The sequence below is a fragment of the Schistocerca serialis genome, chromosome 6 (genome assembly GCF_023864345.2).
Source record: "Schistocerca serialis cubense isolate TAMUIC-IGC-003099 chromosome 6, iqSchSeri2.2, whole genome shotgun sequence".
Taxonomy (NCBI): domain Eukaryota; kingdom Metazoa; phylum Arthropoda; class Insecta; order Orthoptera; family Acrididae; genus Schistocerca; species Schistocerca serialis.
Genome location: NC_064643.1, coordinates 683,598,392 through 683,614,713, shown reverse-complemented (window position 1 = coordinate 683,614,713; position 16,322 = coordinate 683,598,392). Strand labels below are relative to the sequence as shown.

The 16,322-nt window shown below is 45.5% G+C and overlaps 1 protein-coding gene across 1 annotated transcript in view; it reads left to right on the top strand.

Annotated features, from left to right (window-relative positions):
* Positions 1–2,675: 2,675 nt before the first annotated feature.
* LOC126485032 (neuronal acetylcholine receptor subunit alpha-4-like) overlaps positions 2,676–16,322 on the top strand; it is a 170,415-nt gene continuing 156,768 nt past the window's right edge. Inside the window, exon 1 of the mRNA XM_050108636.1 lies at positions 2,676–2,791. Within this exon, the coding sequence (XP_049964593.1) occupies positions 2,725–2,791 (67 nt within the window). The 5' untranslated portion in view covers positions 2,676–2,724. The remainder of the gene's footprint in view (positions 2,792–16,322) is intronic.

Sequence of the window (16,322 nt, the reverse complement as noted above, 5' to 3'; positions counted from 1 at the left end):
ACATGCAGACGAAATACAAAGTAACTCCAACAGACGAACAGTAATACACGCTCTCATTGACTTTGGCGTCGCCAACGCTGTGTATGCTGGTCTCTAGAATCAAATACCTGTATGGGATGACATTGAAAGAACTTCTTCTCTAGTTAGCGAAACTGTGCCATATGTTCAGTTTGCAGAAAATGTAATGTATGATGAGTATGTCAGTGTCAAACAGTTTGTAGCCACTGAGAAAATCACTGAATGGACTGCTAACAACACTGTTCCAGGTGCAAAGATGGGTTGAGATGATTTCTCATTTCAGCCAGAATCATGTGCCATTCTCAAATGTACTCAAGCTAGTGGAGTTTCCTTTCTGCCTTCCTGGCACTAATGCTGCTACTGAAAGGGTATTTTCCCACATGAACAATATATGGACAAGGGACAAAACACAGTTGGCTGTAGAAACCATGAAAGCAATGTTAGTAAGTAGAATAAATTATGCTGAAACTTGTGTCGAGTTTTTTCATATGTTATTGAAAAATACAGGCTTGATAAAGAAAATTCAGAGCACTGATAAATATAGTTGCTCTGATCACACTCATTCGTCTTAGAAGGTATTAATAAAATGTTCAAAAATGGCTCTGAGCACTATGGGACTCAACATCTTAGGTCGTAAGTCCCCTAGAACTTAGAACTACTTAAACCTAACTAACCTAAGGACATCACACACACCCATGCCCGAGGCAGGATTCGAACCTGCGACCGTAGCAGTCCCGCGGTTCCGGACTGCAGCGCCAGAACCGCGCGACCACCGCGGCCGGCAAATAAAATGTAAATGTGCTTTTCTTTGTAACAAATTTAATTGATATTTTGTATTTATTACATTAATTGAAACCTTCTTCTCATATAATAAATAAATATAGCCTATTTTGCAAAATTTTTAATGTGTCCCTGATTTGGGCCTAGGAAATATGTTAATGTCCAGAATTTGAGTCTAGAAAATATGGTCACCTTAATTCTAGACACTTGGAGCGAACGATATGGCCACGCAGTTCGCCCGTGATGAGTCCCATCGATAATTTATGGGACGGGATCGAGACATCAATTCGAGCACAAAATCCTGCTACGACAACACTTTCGCAGTTACGGTCGGGTGTAGAGACAGCATGGCTGAATGTTTCTGCAGGGGACTTCCAAAGACTAGTTAAGTCCGAGCCACGTCGAGATGCTGCACTATGCAGGTAGAAAGGAAGACGGATCAGTGTAAGGAGGTACGTCACGACATTCGCCACCTCAGGGTGCGGTGTCCGGAAGACATCGGCGGGACTCGAGCAGCTCGCTGCAGCCCTGCTAGAAAAGCTGTTTAGCACATTCGAGGCTCGGTTATCGGGGATGGGACAGGTGGGCTGCAACTTAAACACATTTCTCGAAAATCATTATTTTGTGACTGCGAATAAAATAAATGTCTATGAAGTTTCATTGGAAACGATGACACTTGGTTTATCTAATCTTGAAAGCTAGCAGACATGCGAAATGTTTTACTGAATCTGTTTTACCGAAGCCGGCCGCTGTGGCCGAGCGGTTCTAGGCACTTCAGTCCGGAACCGCACTGCTGCTACGGACGCTGGTTCTAATCCTGCCTAGGGCACTGATGTGTGTGATGTCCTTAGGTTAGTTAGGTTTACGTAGTTCTAAGCCTGGGGGACTGATGACCTCAGATGTTAAGTCCCATAGTGCTTAGAGCCATTTTGTTTTACTGCATCACGTTTTTATTCCGAAGACACGCTTGTACACACGGTCTTAAATTCGTCTGAGTGTGGTGTGGTTTGAAACATCCAGGCTTAGAAAGAGCTACATCACAAAATGTATACCACCAGGATAGTTTCTTTTCGAGTGTGCGTTTTCATGATACAGGGACTTCCCTGTGACGTCTACGTGGCTACCGACACATGGCGGGAGGCGGAATGTCAGCTACGAACTGTTACGCTCGGCACGAGCAGGACTCGGGCGATGTCCGCTCCAACTGCTGCTGCTCGAGTCCTACTCGGGCTCCGTTCAGAGTATGCTAGCGCTGTGGGCTGTCAGTAAACCGATGGTTTCCCGTACGGTGGAAACTGGTAACTTGTGAAGCGTAGGTTCTGGAAGATTACAATTACCGCCGACTCCGGCCGAGTCTATCACGCACTGTACGCAGGAAAGGAAAGCGTGGTGGGGGACACAGAGTATTCGGTACACCTTGTCACTATCTACTTGTTCTGCTGAGAATTGAGGAATTGAAAGAGTACTAAAACCAACGGATCGGTACGAACGTGCGGAGATGACGACAGGCGGATATCGAAACGAGTCCGCGAAGGATAGCGAACTGGAGATGTGTGAAAACTGTCGAGTCGTGTGCGAGCTGCGTTCGGGGAGGCGACACGCGAGTAACGAAATGTTTGTGGCGGCAACGAAACGTGGACGGAGTCTGGTGGAACACTCGCTCCTCAATAACGGGAAGTCTACGATGTGGAACACCAGTAAGGGAGGGCCGTCGAAGCTGGTGTGAATTTATTTCGTGCGACCCGCGTGCGTGCGCCAGTGAGCGGCACAGCAGGCCGCCTGTAAGTTGGGCGAACGGCGGCGGCGGCGGCGGCAGCAGGGGGCGTAGCGGCGGCGGCTATCAGCGACACGCGACACCGCGGCAGGCGGCGGCCAGAGGCAGCGGGGGCGGCGTGGGCGGCGGTCGCGGTCCGCACACTCCGCGACATGGCGCCGCACGCACCGCCTCTGCCGCTGCTGCTGCTGGCGGCCTTAACGGCTGCTGTCACAAACGGTAAGCGCTCGTCAGCTGCTGTTGCGTCGCGCCCGTTGGCGTTTACCTCTTCTTCACGCTGCTGCCGTTTATCTAACAGCGTACAACTCTCGTTGCCATTCCCAGCGCAGCGTAGGTCCTAACCTACCTCTTCATATTCACCCACTACACTGATTCTAACATGTCTGCTGCAGAGACACAAATCACAGGCCTCATTAGCATGCCGACCGTCAGCCAGAGAGTTCTTCTTCTTCTTATTCTGCCTATCCATTAATGAATGTTGGCGACTCGAGGGGTCTTTATTCTGGACCGTAGTACCGTGTCCGCTGCCTTTTGTTAACGAACTGAGATATTCTTCTATGTCCTTTGTAATGTTGATGCATTAATTTGTTCTGAAAGCGGTGCTGTTGTTCAAGACAATAAAAGCGGGTTAAAAGCTGGGAGCTATCTGGGGACGTTAACCTTGCGTTACTGAGCAACTGTTTCACCGCGTATCCAGTCTAGCTTACCAAATTCCCAACCAGACTAATATTAATTATAATCTTTAGATAGTCATCTTACGACAACCGGTGATATATGTATAAAAAGAGAATTTAAATAAAAAGAAATAAATCAGTTTGTATTTGGACATTTATTTTAACATTGATCATTGTTCCGTTAAAAATTTCAGCATATTAAACTTGATTCATAACTAAACTGGTGCCTTATTTAGGGTTGTGAAAATGTGAGTTTGTAATCTTACGGAACACATCAAATATGGAGCCAAGATTGGGAGACTGCCTACAACACTGCATTCATAAAATAACACACGAAGAACGTTGAAACATATGCAAGAGGAAATTAACCACAACCAACCGATTCAATTTTCACCCAAAGAAGTTACGTTCGTAGCGCAATCCTGTCCGTCATGAAATTACCACACACTGGTATACTAAATGCATACTAACTCTCTGTGAAATGTTCCCGAAAAGAATAGCTGAGGGCTACTTTGATGCTGACACCACATGCTTCACGTGGTCAACTTGGTTTACACAAAGAGTGTAACTCCACAATAATTTTGATAATTAAAATAAATTACATCGAAACGCAATTTACAAAAGAAAAACGTCGAACTGGTTAATATCGTCTTACTATTAACTTGATGGGTCAAACAATTGTATAAGCACATGGTACTGGTCTCACAAAGTACACCCCACGTGGGTTGAACATAAAGAAAAGTTGCTATATTGAAAAATATTGTCAAGACAAGACATTACAATCTCACGCACATTCGCATTTAAGATTGATGATCCTAGAGTTACTGATCAACACGTGTTTCCACTTTACTCCCAAAGTAATGACAAAGCAACTACCGGAAGATATTCTGAACTTCACACTCGAATTACACTGCGTTGCAATTTAAGATAACATTAGATATTTTAGATCCAAACCTGAAATAAAGGTGATTAACTTTTCAGTTAGGCTGAACTTAAGAAATCCATTGTCCTACAGACTTAGCAGAGACGCGCTTAGCCGGAGATCTTACCACTTCAGACGCTCGCCACAGACAGACTGACCTGCGCCCCTACCGAGGGTGCTTCCAGATACAAAACGAAAGTGACCAGAGAGGCAGCTTCCTGTACCAACATGACAAGGGACGGACAGGACCAAGCCAAGAATAGAAACCTCTTTGCTTTTAGAAAGCGTAGCTACCTGTTCTGACGTTGGTCCTACTGTCCTCTAGCAGACCGGCTTGTCTGCTACCATCGAGCATGCAACTAGAAATACATTTGCTCATTCATCCTTTCACACAGAAGGGAAGGGGGATGACAGTATCTTATCATATACAGTATATAAAAGAAAGCGAATGTAGGTTCCGTATGAGACTGTGTGACATGAATTACATATAAACTGTGTTTTAAAGTATAGTAGTGTGACAGATCGTTCTTGATTATGTGTAAAAGTAACACTTTCCACTGCTCAGTCTCCTCCCTGATAGAGTCAGAAACTCCACAGTAAATTTGGAAGTGGAATGTATGCCGTAAATGACAACAGTTTTAAGAAATTAACATGGAAGGAATCCAACAGGGACCTTTCACCTTTTCTTCTTTTACCGTCGATATTGCCTTATATGATCAACTGTAGAGGTATATATTTGATGATCCGTAAGATATGTCGCTTGTACGCATTTTTTGCCTTTTTTTAAACCTTGTTGAGATTTATCGCTGTTTACATAATATTCACAACACTTCGGTGTCACTTATTCTTGCTGTCGACGGTATTTTAAGCATTCTGCAGTAAATTCACATTTCAAAGGCCTCGATCTTCCTCGCTGTTGGCTTATTTAACGTCCGTCATTCAGAACGGTGTATAAGTACGGATCGGGTCTACCATCTTACGTCTATGATTTATATCTAGATCTGCACTGCAGAGAAATATCTCGTATTTTAATGGAAGCGTTACGGGCATTCTCTATGCGACATTTCATCTCCCCGCCAGTGGTAGGGTGGTGGGGTTACAACTCCTCTATTCATATCAAATTGATATACAAATTAATTACATTGATCAATTAATCACCGCTGCCCCCACCCACACCCCCACCCCCGACCACACCCACCCCCGCCACCAGATGATGTCATGTGTTTTCTCAGCTGCACGTGTGTCCCATCCCCTCCACAAGCTCCCTCCTCCCCCTTCCTCGAACCTACCCTATTGGTGGAAATTTCGAGTTTTCTTGGGAATTTCTTTGTCCCAGGGCTGTACTGACATCCCACCCCACCCCCCACCCGGGAATTGACGGTAAATTAAAATTGGTGGTTCCCTTCCTGGGACTCAAACCCTGGTCGTTCTGGGTGGAAGCCCAAGTGCACCCTCCTAACACAATTAAGCCACTAGAGGTGCTTGGAAATGAAGGGAAATTAAAAATGACTGTGTCCTTTCTGGGAATCGAACCCTGATTCTACTGGATGGAAAGCCCAAGAGCTCCCCCCCCCCCTCCCCCGCCAACACATGAAAGCTGTCCAGATGCAGGAGAGGAAGGTTGGTTAGTGTTCTTTATTTATTTTAGTTGGGAAACTGACGTAAAGATCGATCCTAATTATGTAATTAATCACAAAGATCGATCCTAATTACACAACTATATGCATAGCGCTACACAAGAATGGCACAAATTCGCAATACAGCTCAACGACTGATGATACCATACAACTGATGTTATCCTGCTGGAAGAAAATTTCGCGATACCAATCGAAACTAGCGACAGACACACTCAAACTCTACCCTACACGTACAAGCTGGTGTGAAAAAGGCTGGGGTGTAAGGTACTATCTTTATTCTTTTTGGTGGGAAATACATTCAACTGACGAGATGCTGGTGTTGGACAGAGAGGAGTTTAAAAAGTGTATTACCTGTAAGCATACAGTATCTATCGTTATTTGACGTCAGAGTTCGCTTCAGATGTCTGCTCAAAACCCATCCTGCAGCCCAGGTAATCGAAGCCAATACACGCTACCACAACTGATGGAAAAAATATGCGTCACAGTTATAATTACATTTCAAAATTGTCGTGAAGAAACCAGCACTCATGATGAACGGGTCACAATGCAGCACATTGTGGAAAATCGTCATCCTAAAAGACTGCAGAGGAGGCGGTAGTTGAATGGATGCTCTCCTCGATATGCGTCCACAAACTGCCGAAAATCGAGGCCACCTTCCTCCCTCCCTCCATCCACCTACGGGGAGGACACATGTCCCTTCAAACAGCCAGCTGCTCCACCGACCACCTCGTGGTGCGGGCAGGCCGCTGTCCGCCCTTTGCTGCCACAATCTGGCAGCCGCCTTAAGGCGACGGTCCTAGACAACATAAAAGGGAAATTAAGTAGTCCAACCCCACCCATCCCGAGAATGATCCAGATGACCCGCAAAACTCGGCTTTCCACCACCTGGCCGCCGACTTAAGGCGACGCTCCTACACCAACAGTAGCGTGTATAGTCAACTAAACAAAAGGAGATAAAAGGACGAGTGCCACAAGTGCAACTTCTTCTTTGTTTTCATGTTCAACCCTGAGGTTGTTTTGCAGCTGAACGCCATTCCTCTCTTCTGTCTGCCTACCTCTTCATTTCCACGTATGTGTTACATCCATTGTCATTCATGATCTGTTGCATGTATGATATCCTTGGTCGCCCCCGCCGATTCCTTCCCTCAATAGCTGCTTCTGCTATTGTTCCAATGATGTTGTTGTGTCGTAGGATGTGCCCTACAAGTTTGTCTCTTCTTGTTTGGATGTGTCTCCGCAGAGATCTGGTTTCCTGTACCCTTCTAAGAACTTCTTCATTTGTTACTTTGTCTCTCCAGCTGATCTTCATCATCCTTCTATAGCACCACATCTCCAGGGCCCCCAGCCGTCTTCTCTCTTCTCTTCCAATTGTCCAAGTTTCACATCCGTATAGGGCCACACTCCAAACGAAACCTTTCGTGATACTCCTTATTTTCAGACTGATTTGTTGCTGGTGAGTAAGTTCCTTCTCCGATTAAATGCAATTTTGGCCTTTTATATTCTGCTCGCAATTTCTTTCCGGCTTCAACGATACCTTGTGATTTTGCTTCTCAGGTAAGTAAATTCCTCTATCACTTCCAGCTCCTCCCTTCCAATTCTCATTCTCAGAGATTCATATTCTACTCCTGTACTGCACACCATCACTTTAGTCTTTTTCTTGTTTATTCTCATTCAAAAAATGGTTCATATGGCTCTGAGCACTATGGGACTTAATATCTGAGGTCATCAGGCCCCTAGAACTTAGAACTACTTAAACCTAACTAACCTAAGGACATCACACACGTCCATGCCCGAGGCAGGATTCGAACCTGCGACCGTAGCGGTCGCGCAGTTCCAGACGGTAGCGCCTAGGACCGCTCGGCCACTCCGGCCGGCCTTATTCTCATTCTATACTGATTGCATAGATATTTTTCCATTGTTCTGAGGACTTCCTCTAAATCTTCTTTTTGTCTCCGTGACTATAGTAATATCATCTGCATAACGTAGCATGTCTATCTTCTGCCCACTAATTTTGATCCCCACCTCAGTAGTTTCTCGAACTTGGTCTATAGTTTCCTGGATGTAAGCATCGAATATAAAATGAGAGAGAGCACATCCTTGTCTTACCCCTTTTCTAATATTTGCTTCTTGTTTGTGTGAATACAGCAACAGAGCCCCCACATGCTGCCTCGCCCTCGGACAGAGAGCGGCTGTGTCCGGCGACCACCACAGTGGACACGCGCTCCCCCCCCCCCCCCCCCCCCCCCCCATCGCCCGCAGCAGCCCGCCATTCGGCGATGGAGAACAACTGTATTTGACGCCAACGCATCTATAATCAAGCATCTATTTTATAAAAGCAAAACACATTTGCGGCAATAATAAATGACCTCTTTCCACGAAAATAGGTAAAGTCCATTTTCTTTTAATTTTATGAGCAAAATCGGTATAGTTTTTACGTTCGACTGCAGTCGCATCTCATTATTTTGTGACGGCCAGCGAAATGTACAGCCACCGATCACATATGATCAGCAGAGACATGAACACCTTGCATAAAATGAGAAAAAAACTTCGACTATTTTGATGCGAGAATTACCGATCACCACAGAATGTAGTCGTTATTTCGAAACCGTCACCAGAGTAAAGAAAAAACGAGTGTTTGAACTCCAAAGAAAAAAATCTATATTAAGCAATTTCTTGCAGCTTTCTGAACAAATTACACGACCCGAGAGCGTCTCTCGCGTTCAGTGTCTGCAAATAAACTCTTATTCACGTGTGTATTACAAACATTACAGAGAATCTTTCACGCCATTGGCACACATGTCGAAAAAAAAAAACACATTCATTTAACGTTTGACAGCAAGAAGCGATAATTCAAGAGAACATAGCTGTTTTGTATACTATGACAAGTACCCTTTTACCAATGCAATGCTATATCATACTATCGTTTAGGAAACAAATCGTGAGAGCCTATCTCGACCTGTGTAGGTGGGAATTGAAATTTCGTTAAAACATATCGGCGCAACGAAAAAAAAAAGAAACTCTTGTCACGAATCATTCCGTGATGCCATAGCCATGGCTTCCACGCGCCAGGCGGTACGTCATTTTTATCAATTTGATAGGCTAATTAATTAAAATGATCATGAGAGTCACTTTGTATGGCGAGTAGTTTTTTTTTTCCAGCAGTCGGATTACACTCGCCATGTGGGACAACTGGGAATCCATGGAGGGAACACGATGTTGTTTTTGAGGAACACTGTTGAGAAATGACATCTGAAGCTACCCACAGAAGGATTCTACAACCCATAACATACATTTCGCGTAAGGACCACGCTATTAAAAAACACGATCATAACGCCTATTTTACCATCACCCTGCATAAAAAGCGGTCTTGAGTCTACATGCACACACGATCGCTGATAGTGTTTCACTTTCAGGCAGAAAAGCTGTCCGCAATTTGGAATCAAGTCTATCCATTCAACCACATATTTGCGTTCGATCCTGTAGACACGTCTTTTAATGATTACAGCCACTGATGAATCATTTTCGTGGCACTCTCGTATCTCGAAAAGATTCACCTTTTTTTTCGAATCTATCTGCTAAGAATCCCACACACCAAGAACTCCAACGCTGTTTTTAGACAGTCCCTCTGCATCTTGTAACTGCCCATAAGTCCCTGCCCCGCCTTCCCTGCAGCTTAGTCCATGTGATCGTCCTGATTTAAGTCTGACCTGTACGGAAGTCGGAAGGCTCTATATCTAAGACCATCTGCATCCTGTGGGGAAACAGGACGAGCTGAGTTAATGAGGCAGGAGCGCGTTTTGACCACTCGCTGGAAATAGGAACATGTTGTCATCGCTCCGTCAACCGTGTACAGTGTGCAAGGCCAGCGCCGAATGAAGCTTTCCTCTGCAACACGAGGTAGTAGAAGAGATAGTACGAGCAGTTACGGTGGTATTTCTTGTTGGGAATATTAGGAAGACTACACAACAGATATGGCAGGGAGGAAGGATGAAGATTTTGTGAAAAATCTCCAAACTACATACAGGTAGTCCGAAGGAGATCTGTGTCTCTCAAGGTGCATTCATGTCTACCACCTAAACATATGTGGCGATCCTATTAAATATACAGGTATTGATTCATTGGAGCAGGAGGTTCGTGATCGAAGTCGCTCCCACAGACCAGTTTCATCACCTGTACTGTAGGATGACCATATTCAACAGACTATCAATCACACGAGAGGGTTCCTGGATTCTTACTTCATAAGCAGTTTAATACATTTTTTTCCCGGTTGTAACACACCCAACCAGTGTACAACGCCATACATTTTGTTTTTTCTACCATGACTTAGAGAGCCGTGTCAGCTGCAGCTAAACCGACTTCAACGCGTTTCGATCCTCCGACTCTCACAGAAAACTGAACATCGCGTGGCATAAACTATACAGCTACCATACAACAGGCTGGTAGAAATAAAACACAGATGCGATGTTTCTCATTGACACAAATGTGGAAGACATCGCAACATATGGAAACTGGAAGAGTTTGCGGTTTTGTAGAGCGCTTCCAGCAACTATTCGAAGGTGATTATCTGTACAGTTAATCTCATCTTCCCATCGAAATGGTAGTGGATGTCTCGGATTCTTCGTTTGGAAAAGCTTTGTTGCTTCATTCTCCAGTCATGTACATGATTACTGTTCCAGTGTTTACCATCGCCGGAAGATGCTGTTCACAACAAGAGTGAGGTAGCACAAATAAAAAGAGGTACTGTTATCTTACTGGTGAAAAAAATAAATAAAAATAAATACATTTGTAGAGTATCGCAGCATATGGAAATAGCATGAGTCTGTAGCAAAGAGGAACGCTTCCAAACAACTCTATTAAGGTGATGGATGACCTCTACATTTAATCCTATGTTCCACAGGGACAAGCAGCAGATGTCCAGTGTTCGGCCAAGGTTCCCTACATCTCAACGGAGTGGTGTCAGTCAAGCGTTATGCGGAAATCAACAGCGTAGCTAGTGGACGGTCGGGATTGGAAAGACGTCATTGATATGGAGCGATGTAATGTAATACACACCGCAGTTGATAGCGAAATCAATTTTAGCAATTTTGCCCAGAAGTCGGAGAAAACAATATTAACCACATTCTGCAACCTGTGTAGAAACACAGTGAGTTGAGTTAACGCTGTAAGAGCGTGTTTTGACCACTCAATGGAAGTGGGAACATGTTGTCGTAGCTCCACCACCCGTGTATGATGTGTAAGATCAGCATCAAATGAAGGCTGCTTCTACAACACGACGACAGTACGAACTGTTACGGTGGTGTTTCTTACTGGGAAAATTAGGATGACTCAACATCGAAGCAGAGCGGCATTTCGGACAGCATTTCTGCCTGAAAGTGTAACTCTATCAGCGACCGTGTGTGCCTGTAGACTCAAGACCGCTTTTTATCTATATATATGACGGTAGTATCTGTTCCCGAAAGAACAGTTACCGAGGATGACCATGCAGCTTTGCTAGAAATGAAATGATAATTAAATGGACACCCTAGCTGCAAGCAGGCGTTGATACACTTCATTGGGGACATGTTGAAAATGTGTGCCCCGACCGGGACTCGAACCCGGGATCTCCTGCTTACATAGCAGACTCTCTATCCATCTGAGCCACCGCGGGCACAGAGGATAGTGCGTCTGCAGGGACTTATCCCTTGCACGCTCCCCGTGAGATCCTCATTCCCAACATGTCCACAACACTACATTCGTAGTGCGCCTAATAGATGTTTGCCCATCATACTCATTACTCGTGGCAGATTAATCTACCAAGTCCCGTACGAGTTCGGGCGTAGCGTGTGCGTTCGCACAAGAAGGTCAAAGGCCGGGAACCATATTTTTAACTATATATATGACGGTAGTATCTGTTCCCGAAAGAACAGTTACCGTGGATGACCATGCAGCTTTGCTAGAAATGAAATGATAATTAAATGGACACCCTAGCTGCAAGCAGGCGTTGATGCACTTCATTGGGGACATGTTGAAAATGTGTGCCCCGACCTGGACTCGAACCCGGGATCTGTAAGCAGGTCGTCTAATTTGTTCAACAAGCTGGAAGAAATTGCTTAATATATAATTTTTTTTCTTTACTCTGATGTCGGTTTCGGAATAACGTGTACATTCTGTGGTGATTGGTAATTCTCGCATCAAAATAGTCGAAGTTGTTTTTCCTGATCATATGTGATCGTTGGCAGTACACTTCGCTGGCCGTCACAAATAACTATACCGATTTTGCTCATAAAACGAAAAGAAAATGGTCTTTACCTATTTTCATGGAAAAAAGAACCTTCTTTTTTTTAAATAGATGCTTGATTATAGAAGCGTTGACATCAAATACAATTGTTCTCCATCGCCGAACGGCGGGATGCAGTTGGTGAGGGGAAGAGGGGGGAGGGAGCGGCCAGTCTAATATGGTGGTCGGACACAGCCACTTTCTGTCCTGGGAGGGGGGGGGGGGGGGGAGGCGCGTGTGGGGCCTCTGTCGCTATATTTTAGACGAACAAGTTGCACTTGAGGCAGTCGGCCTTTCATCTCCTATTGTTTAGTTGACTATACACGCTACTGTGCAGGTGTAGGAATGTCGCCTTGAGATGGTGGAAAGCCGAGTTTTGAGGACCGTCTGGACCATTCTCTGGATGGGCCGGGTTAGGGTACTTAATTTCCCTTTTGTGTTGTCTAGGACCGTCGCCTTAAGGCGGTGGCCAGATTGTGGCAGTGAATGGCAGACTGCGGCCTGCCCGCACAGCTAGGTGGTTGGTGGAGCAACTGGCCATTTAAAAAGGAATATGTGTCCCCCCATAAGTGGATGGAGGGAGGGAGGGGGTGGAAGGATTTAGGAAGGTGGCCTCGATTTTCGGCCGTTTGTGGACGCATATCGAGGAGAGCATCCATTCAACTACCGCCTCCTCTGCAGTCTTTTAGGATGACGATTTTCCACAGTAGATGTGCTGCATTGTGACCCGTTCATCATGAGTGCTGGTTTCTTCACGACAATTTTGAAATGTAATTATAACTGTGACGCATATTTTTTCCATCAGTTATGGTAGCATGTGTGGTGTCACCGCCAAACACCACACTTGCTAGGTGGTAGCCTTTTAAATCGGCCGCGGTCCGCTAGTATACGTCGGACCCGCGTGTCGCCACTGTCAGTGACTGCAGACCGAGCGCCGCCACACGGCAGGTCTAGAGAGACTTACTAGCACTCGCCCCAGTTGTACAGCCGACGTTGCTAGGAAAGGTTCACTGAGAATTACGCTCTCATTTGCCGAGACGATAGTTAGCATAGCCTTCAGCTAAGTCAATTGCTACGACCTAGCAAGGCGCCATTTATCCTTTGCTATGTATCTAATGAAGCATGTACAGTAACAAGACCAATGTTCACCAATTGTGGATTAAAGTTAAGTATTCCAGCAGCTACGTACTTTTCTTTATAGCATTCATTACGTATCCTGTTTCAGACCTCACGCCAGCCTGCGTGAGTTTAAGCGCGTGCCTTTCGGTTACCCGTCACTGTGGACTGGCTGTCTTGTCAGTCCACAACAGCATGTATTGGCTTCGATTACCTGGGCTGCAGGATGGTTTTTGAGCAGACATCTGGAGTGAACTCCAACGTCAAACAACGATAGATACTGTCTACTTACTGGTAATACACTTTTTAAACTCGTCTCTGTGCAACATCAGCATCTCATCAGTTGAACGTATTTCCCGCCAAAAAGAATAAAGGTAGTACCTTACACCCCAGCCTTTTCCCCACCAGCTTATAGGTGTAGGGTAGAGTTTGAGTGTATCTGTCGCTAGTTTCGTTTGGTATTACGAAATTTTTTCCCAGCAGGATAACACCAGTTGCGTGGTGCCATCAGTGTTGTGTTTTGAGCTGTATTGCACGTTTATGCCGTCCTTGTGTAGCACTATGCATACAGTTGTGTAATTAGGACCAATCTTCGTGATTAATTACATAATTAGGGTCGACCTTTGCGTCAGTTTCCCAACAAAAATAAATAAAGTTCACTAACCTAACCTGCCTCTCCTGCATCTGGACTGTTTCAATGCGTTGGTGGAGTGGGGGGGGGGGGGGGGTGTGGCGGCACTTGGTCATTCCATCCAGTAGAATCAAGATTCGATTTCCAGAAAGGGCACCACCATTTTTAATTGCCCTCCAATTCCAAGCACCTCTGGAGGTTTAATTGTGTTAGAAGGGTGCACTTCGGCTTTCCACCCAGGAGGAGCAGGGTTTGAGTCCCAGAAAGTGAACAGCCAATTTTAATTTCATGTCAGTTCCTGGGTGGGGGTTTGGTGGTATGTCATTACAGCCCTGGGACAAAGAAATTATGACGAAAATTCGAAATTTCCACCAATAGCGTAGGTTCGGGGGAGAGGGATGGGTGAGGGGGGGAGGGGGGGAGGGGGCTGGTGCAGACAGGCAGACGAGAAAACATGTGTCGTCATCCGGGGCGGGGGTGGGATTCGTCAGGGGCGGGTGTGGGAGGGGGGAGGGGTGATTAATTGATCAATTTAATTAATTTGCATATCAATTTGATACCAAAAGTAGCGCCACTACCCTGCTAATCTCGCCTAGTCTAAATTCTTGAAGAGCCGGGATCCGAGATTCTTAAACTTACGTACTCTTTGTACCAAAGAGCGATTGACTCGCAGATCCTCATTTTTAAGGGTTTGGATGTTGTGTGACAGTCGTAAAATGGGTTTTTTGACATCCATATTTATATGTAGATCTCTTCTGTAATCTCCTACTACGTCTACGAGTTGTCGACCATGAGCAATCAATACTGTACCATCAGCATAGCGAATGCTGTCGATGGAGACTCCATTGACGTTGATATTCGTAAGATAAGAGCTTACGGTAGAAGACGTTAGTCACTCAATCAAAAAAAAAAAAAAAAAAATAAAGAAGAAAAAAAAACCGCTCGCCGCTTTGTAGTGCTGCAGACGTTGTAGTAGTATTTTCAGACAATCACGTGACCCTCCACCTCTGACGTATGCCACAGCACTGGCCGGCCGGAGTGGCCGAGCGTTTCTAGGCTCTACAGTCTGGAACCGCGCGACCGCTACGGTCGCAGGTTCGAATCCTGCCTCGGGCATGGATGTGTGTGATGTTAGTTGGTTTAAGTAGTTCTAAGTTTTAGGGGACTGATGAGTTCAGAAGTTAAGTCCCATAGCCCTCAGAGCCATTTAAACCATAGCACTGAATTGGTGTGTATGTGTGTGTGTGTGTGTGTGTGTGTGTGTGTGTGTGAATGCTGTCGTCAGATTCGTTGTCGTACCAGCGTGCACTGACCAACATGTCTACAAGGAGCGGTTCTCCTCACCAGAGAGAACCCGTCTCTCAGCCGCCAGAAAGCGCTGCCCCTGTCAGTGCGAGCCTGTCTCGACCAGTTTCCGAGCGAGTACTGCGGCTGAAACTCGTGCAGTGGACGCCTCGTATAAGGGGCTGCCTCACGAAGCGGCCGTCGCTCACTGCGACACTTGCGTCCTGAAGCTTCACGTCTCCAGTGGGCCCAACGAGGCACTAACCAGCAGCAGCCGCCGACAGGAGGCGGAATGGCCCGCCGAGTCGCTATTTTTCGTTTCTCCAGATGAGGTGAGGCACCCGGGCAGTGTTGGCTCTATGAGGCCGTGGGGACTATGCAGAGTTCCGGCCAGATGTAGCACTGCAGATGGCATTCTGGGGGTGCTTCTCGTACCGAGACTCGGGTCTAGTCATTCACGTTGCACGAACCGGGATGTTTCCTTCGACATTCTCATCTCGGTGGCCAGCATGCGGTGGACGCTACCACCTGCCAATATGGCGGCACGGGGAGCACCAGTCCGCGTTGGCGGACACAACACCCAGGCACCCAGCCGCCCAGCTGTCCTGCAATACCACAAGAAGCGTCTAGCAGTCTTTCGAATAGCAACAAACAGCATGCCCATAAATCTTGTAGCTCTACGGTGTGCGATCGACAACAAGTTGGTTACTATTAAAAATCAGTCTTGATCACAAACTTATTTATTCTGGTAACCGGTTTCGACCACGCCTGTGGTCATCTTCAGACCTACAAGTCAAATACAAAGTCTGATCAGGGGGCTACATATATTAAAGAAAATTATATAAAACTACAAAGTTATAAAACGATGAATTACCAAAATGCTGTATGAGCAAGAGCCTCCTCCTGGTGGTAAATCATTGCTAGATAGAGCAATGCACGTCTTACTTATATACTGGAGGCTCCGTCCACTTTTGACAGAGTGATGTCATCGCTAACCAATGGTTAAAAGTGAAGTAACTACATAAAATTTCGTAATTAAAAGAACAATGACAAGAATGAAAAATAAAAATACATGGAACTTAGTTGGTTCAATAGTTATTGTCACATAAAATACGTAAAAATATTAAACATATGAGATCAATAAAAATCGTTTCGACAGTATATTGGTTGCCCTCTTTAGGCCTGTTGGAAAACCATTTAGAAGCTACTGGTTGCCATGGTAAGTACAGA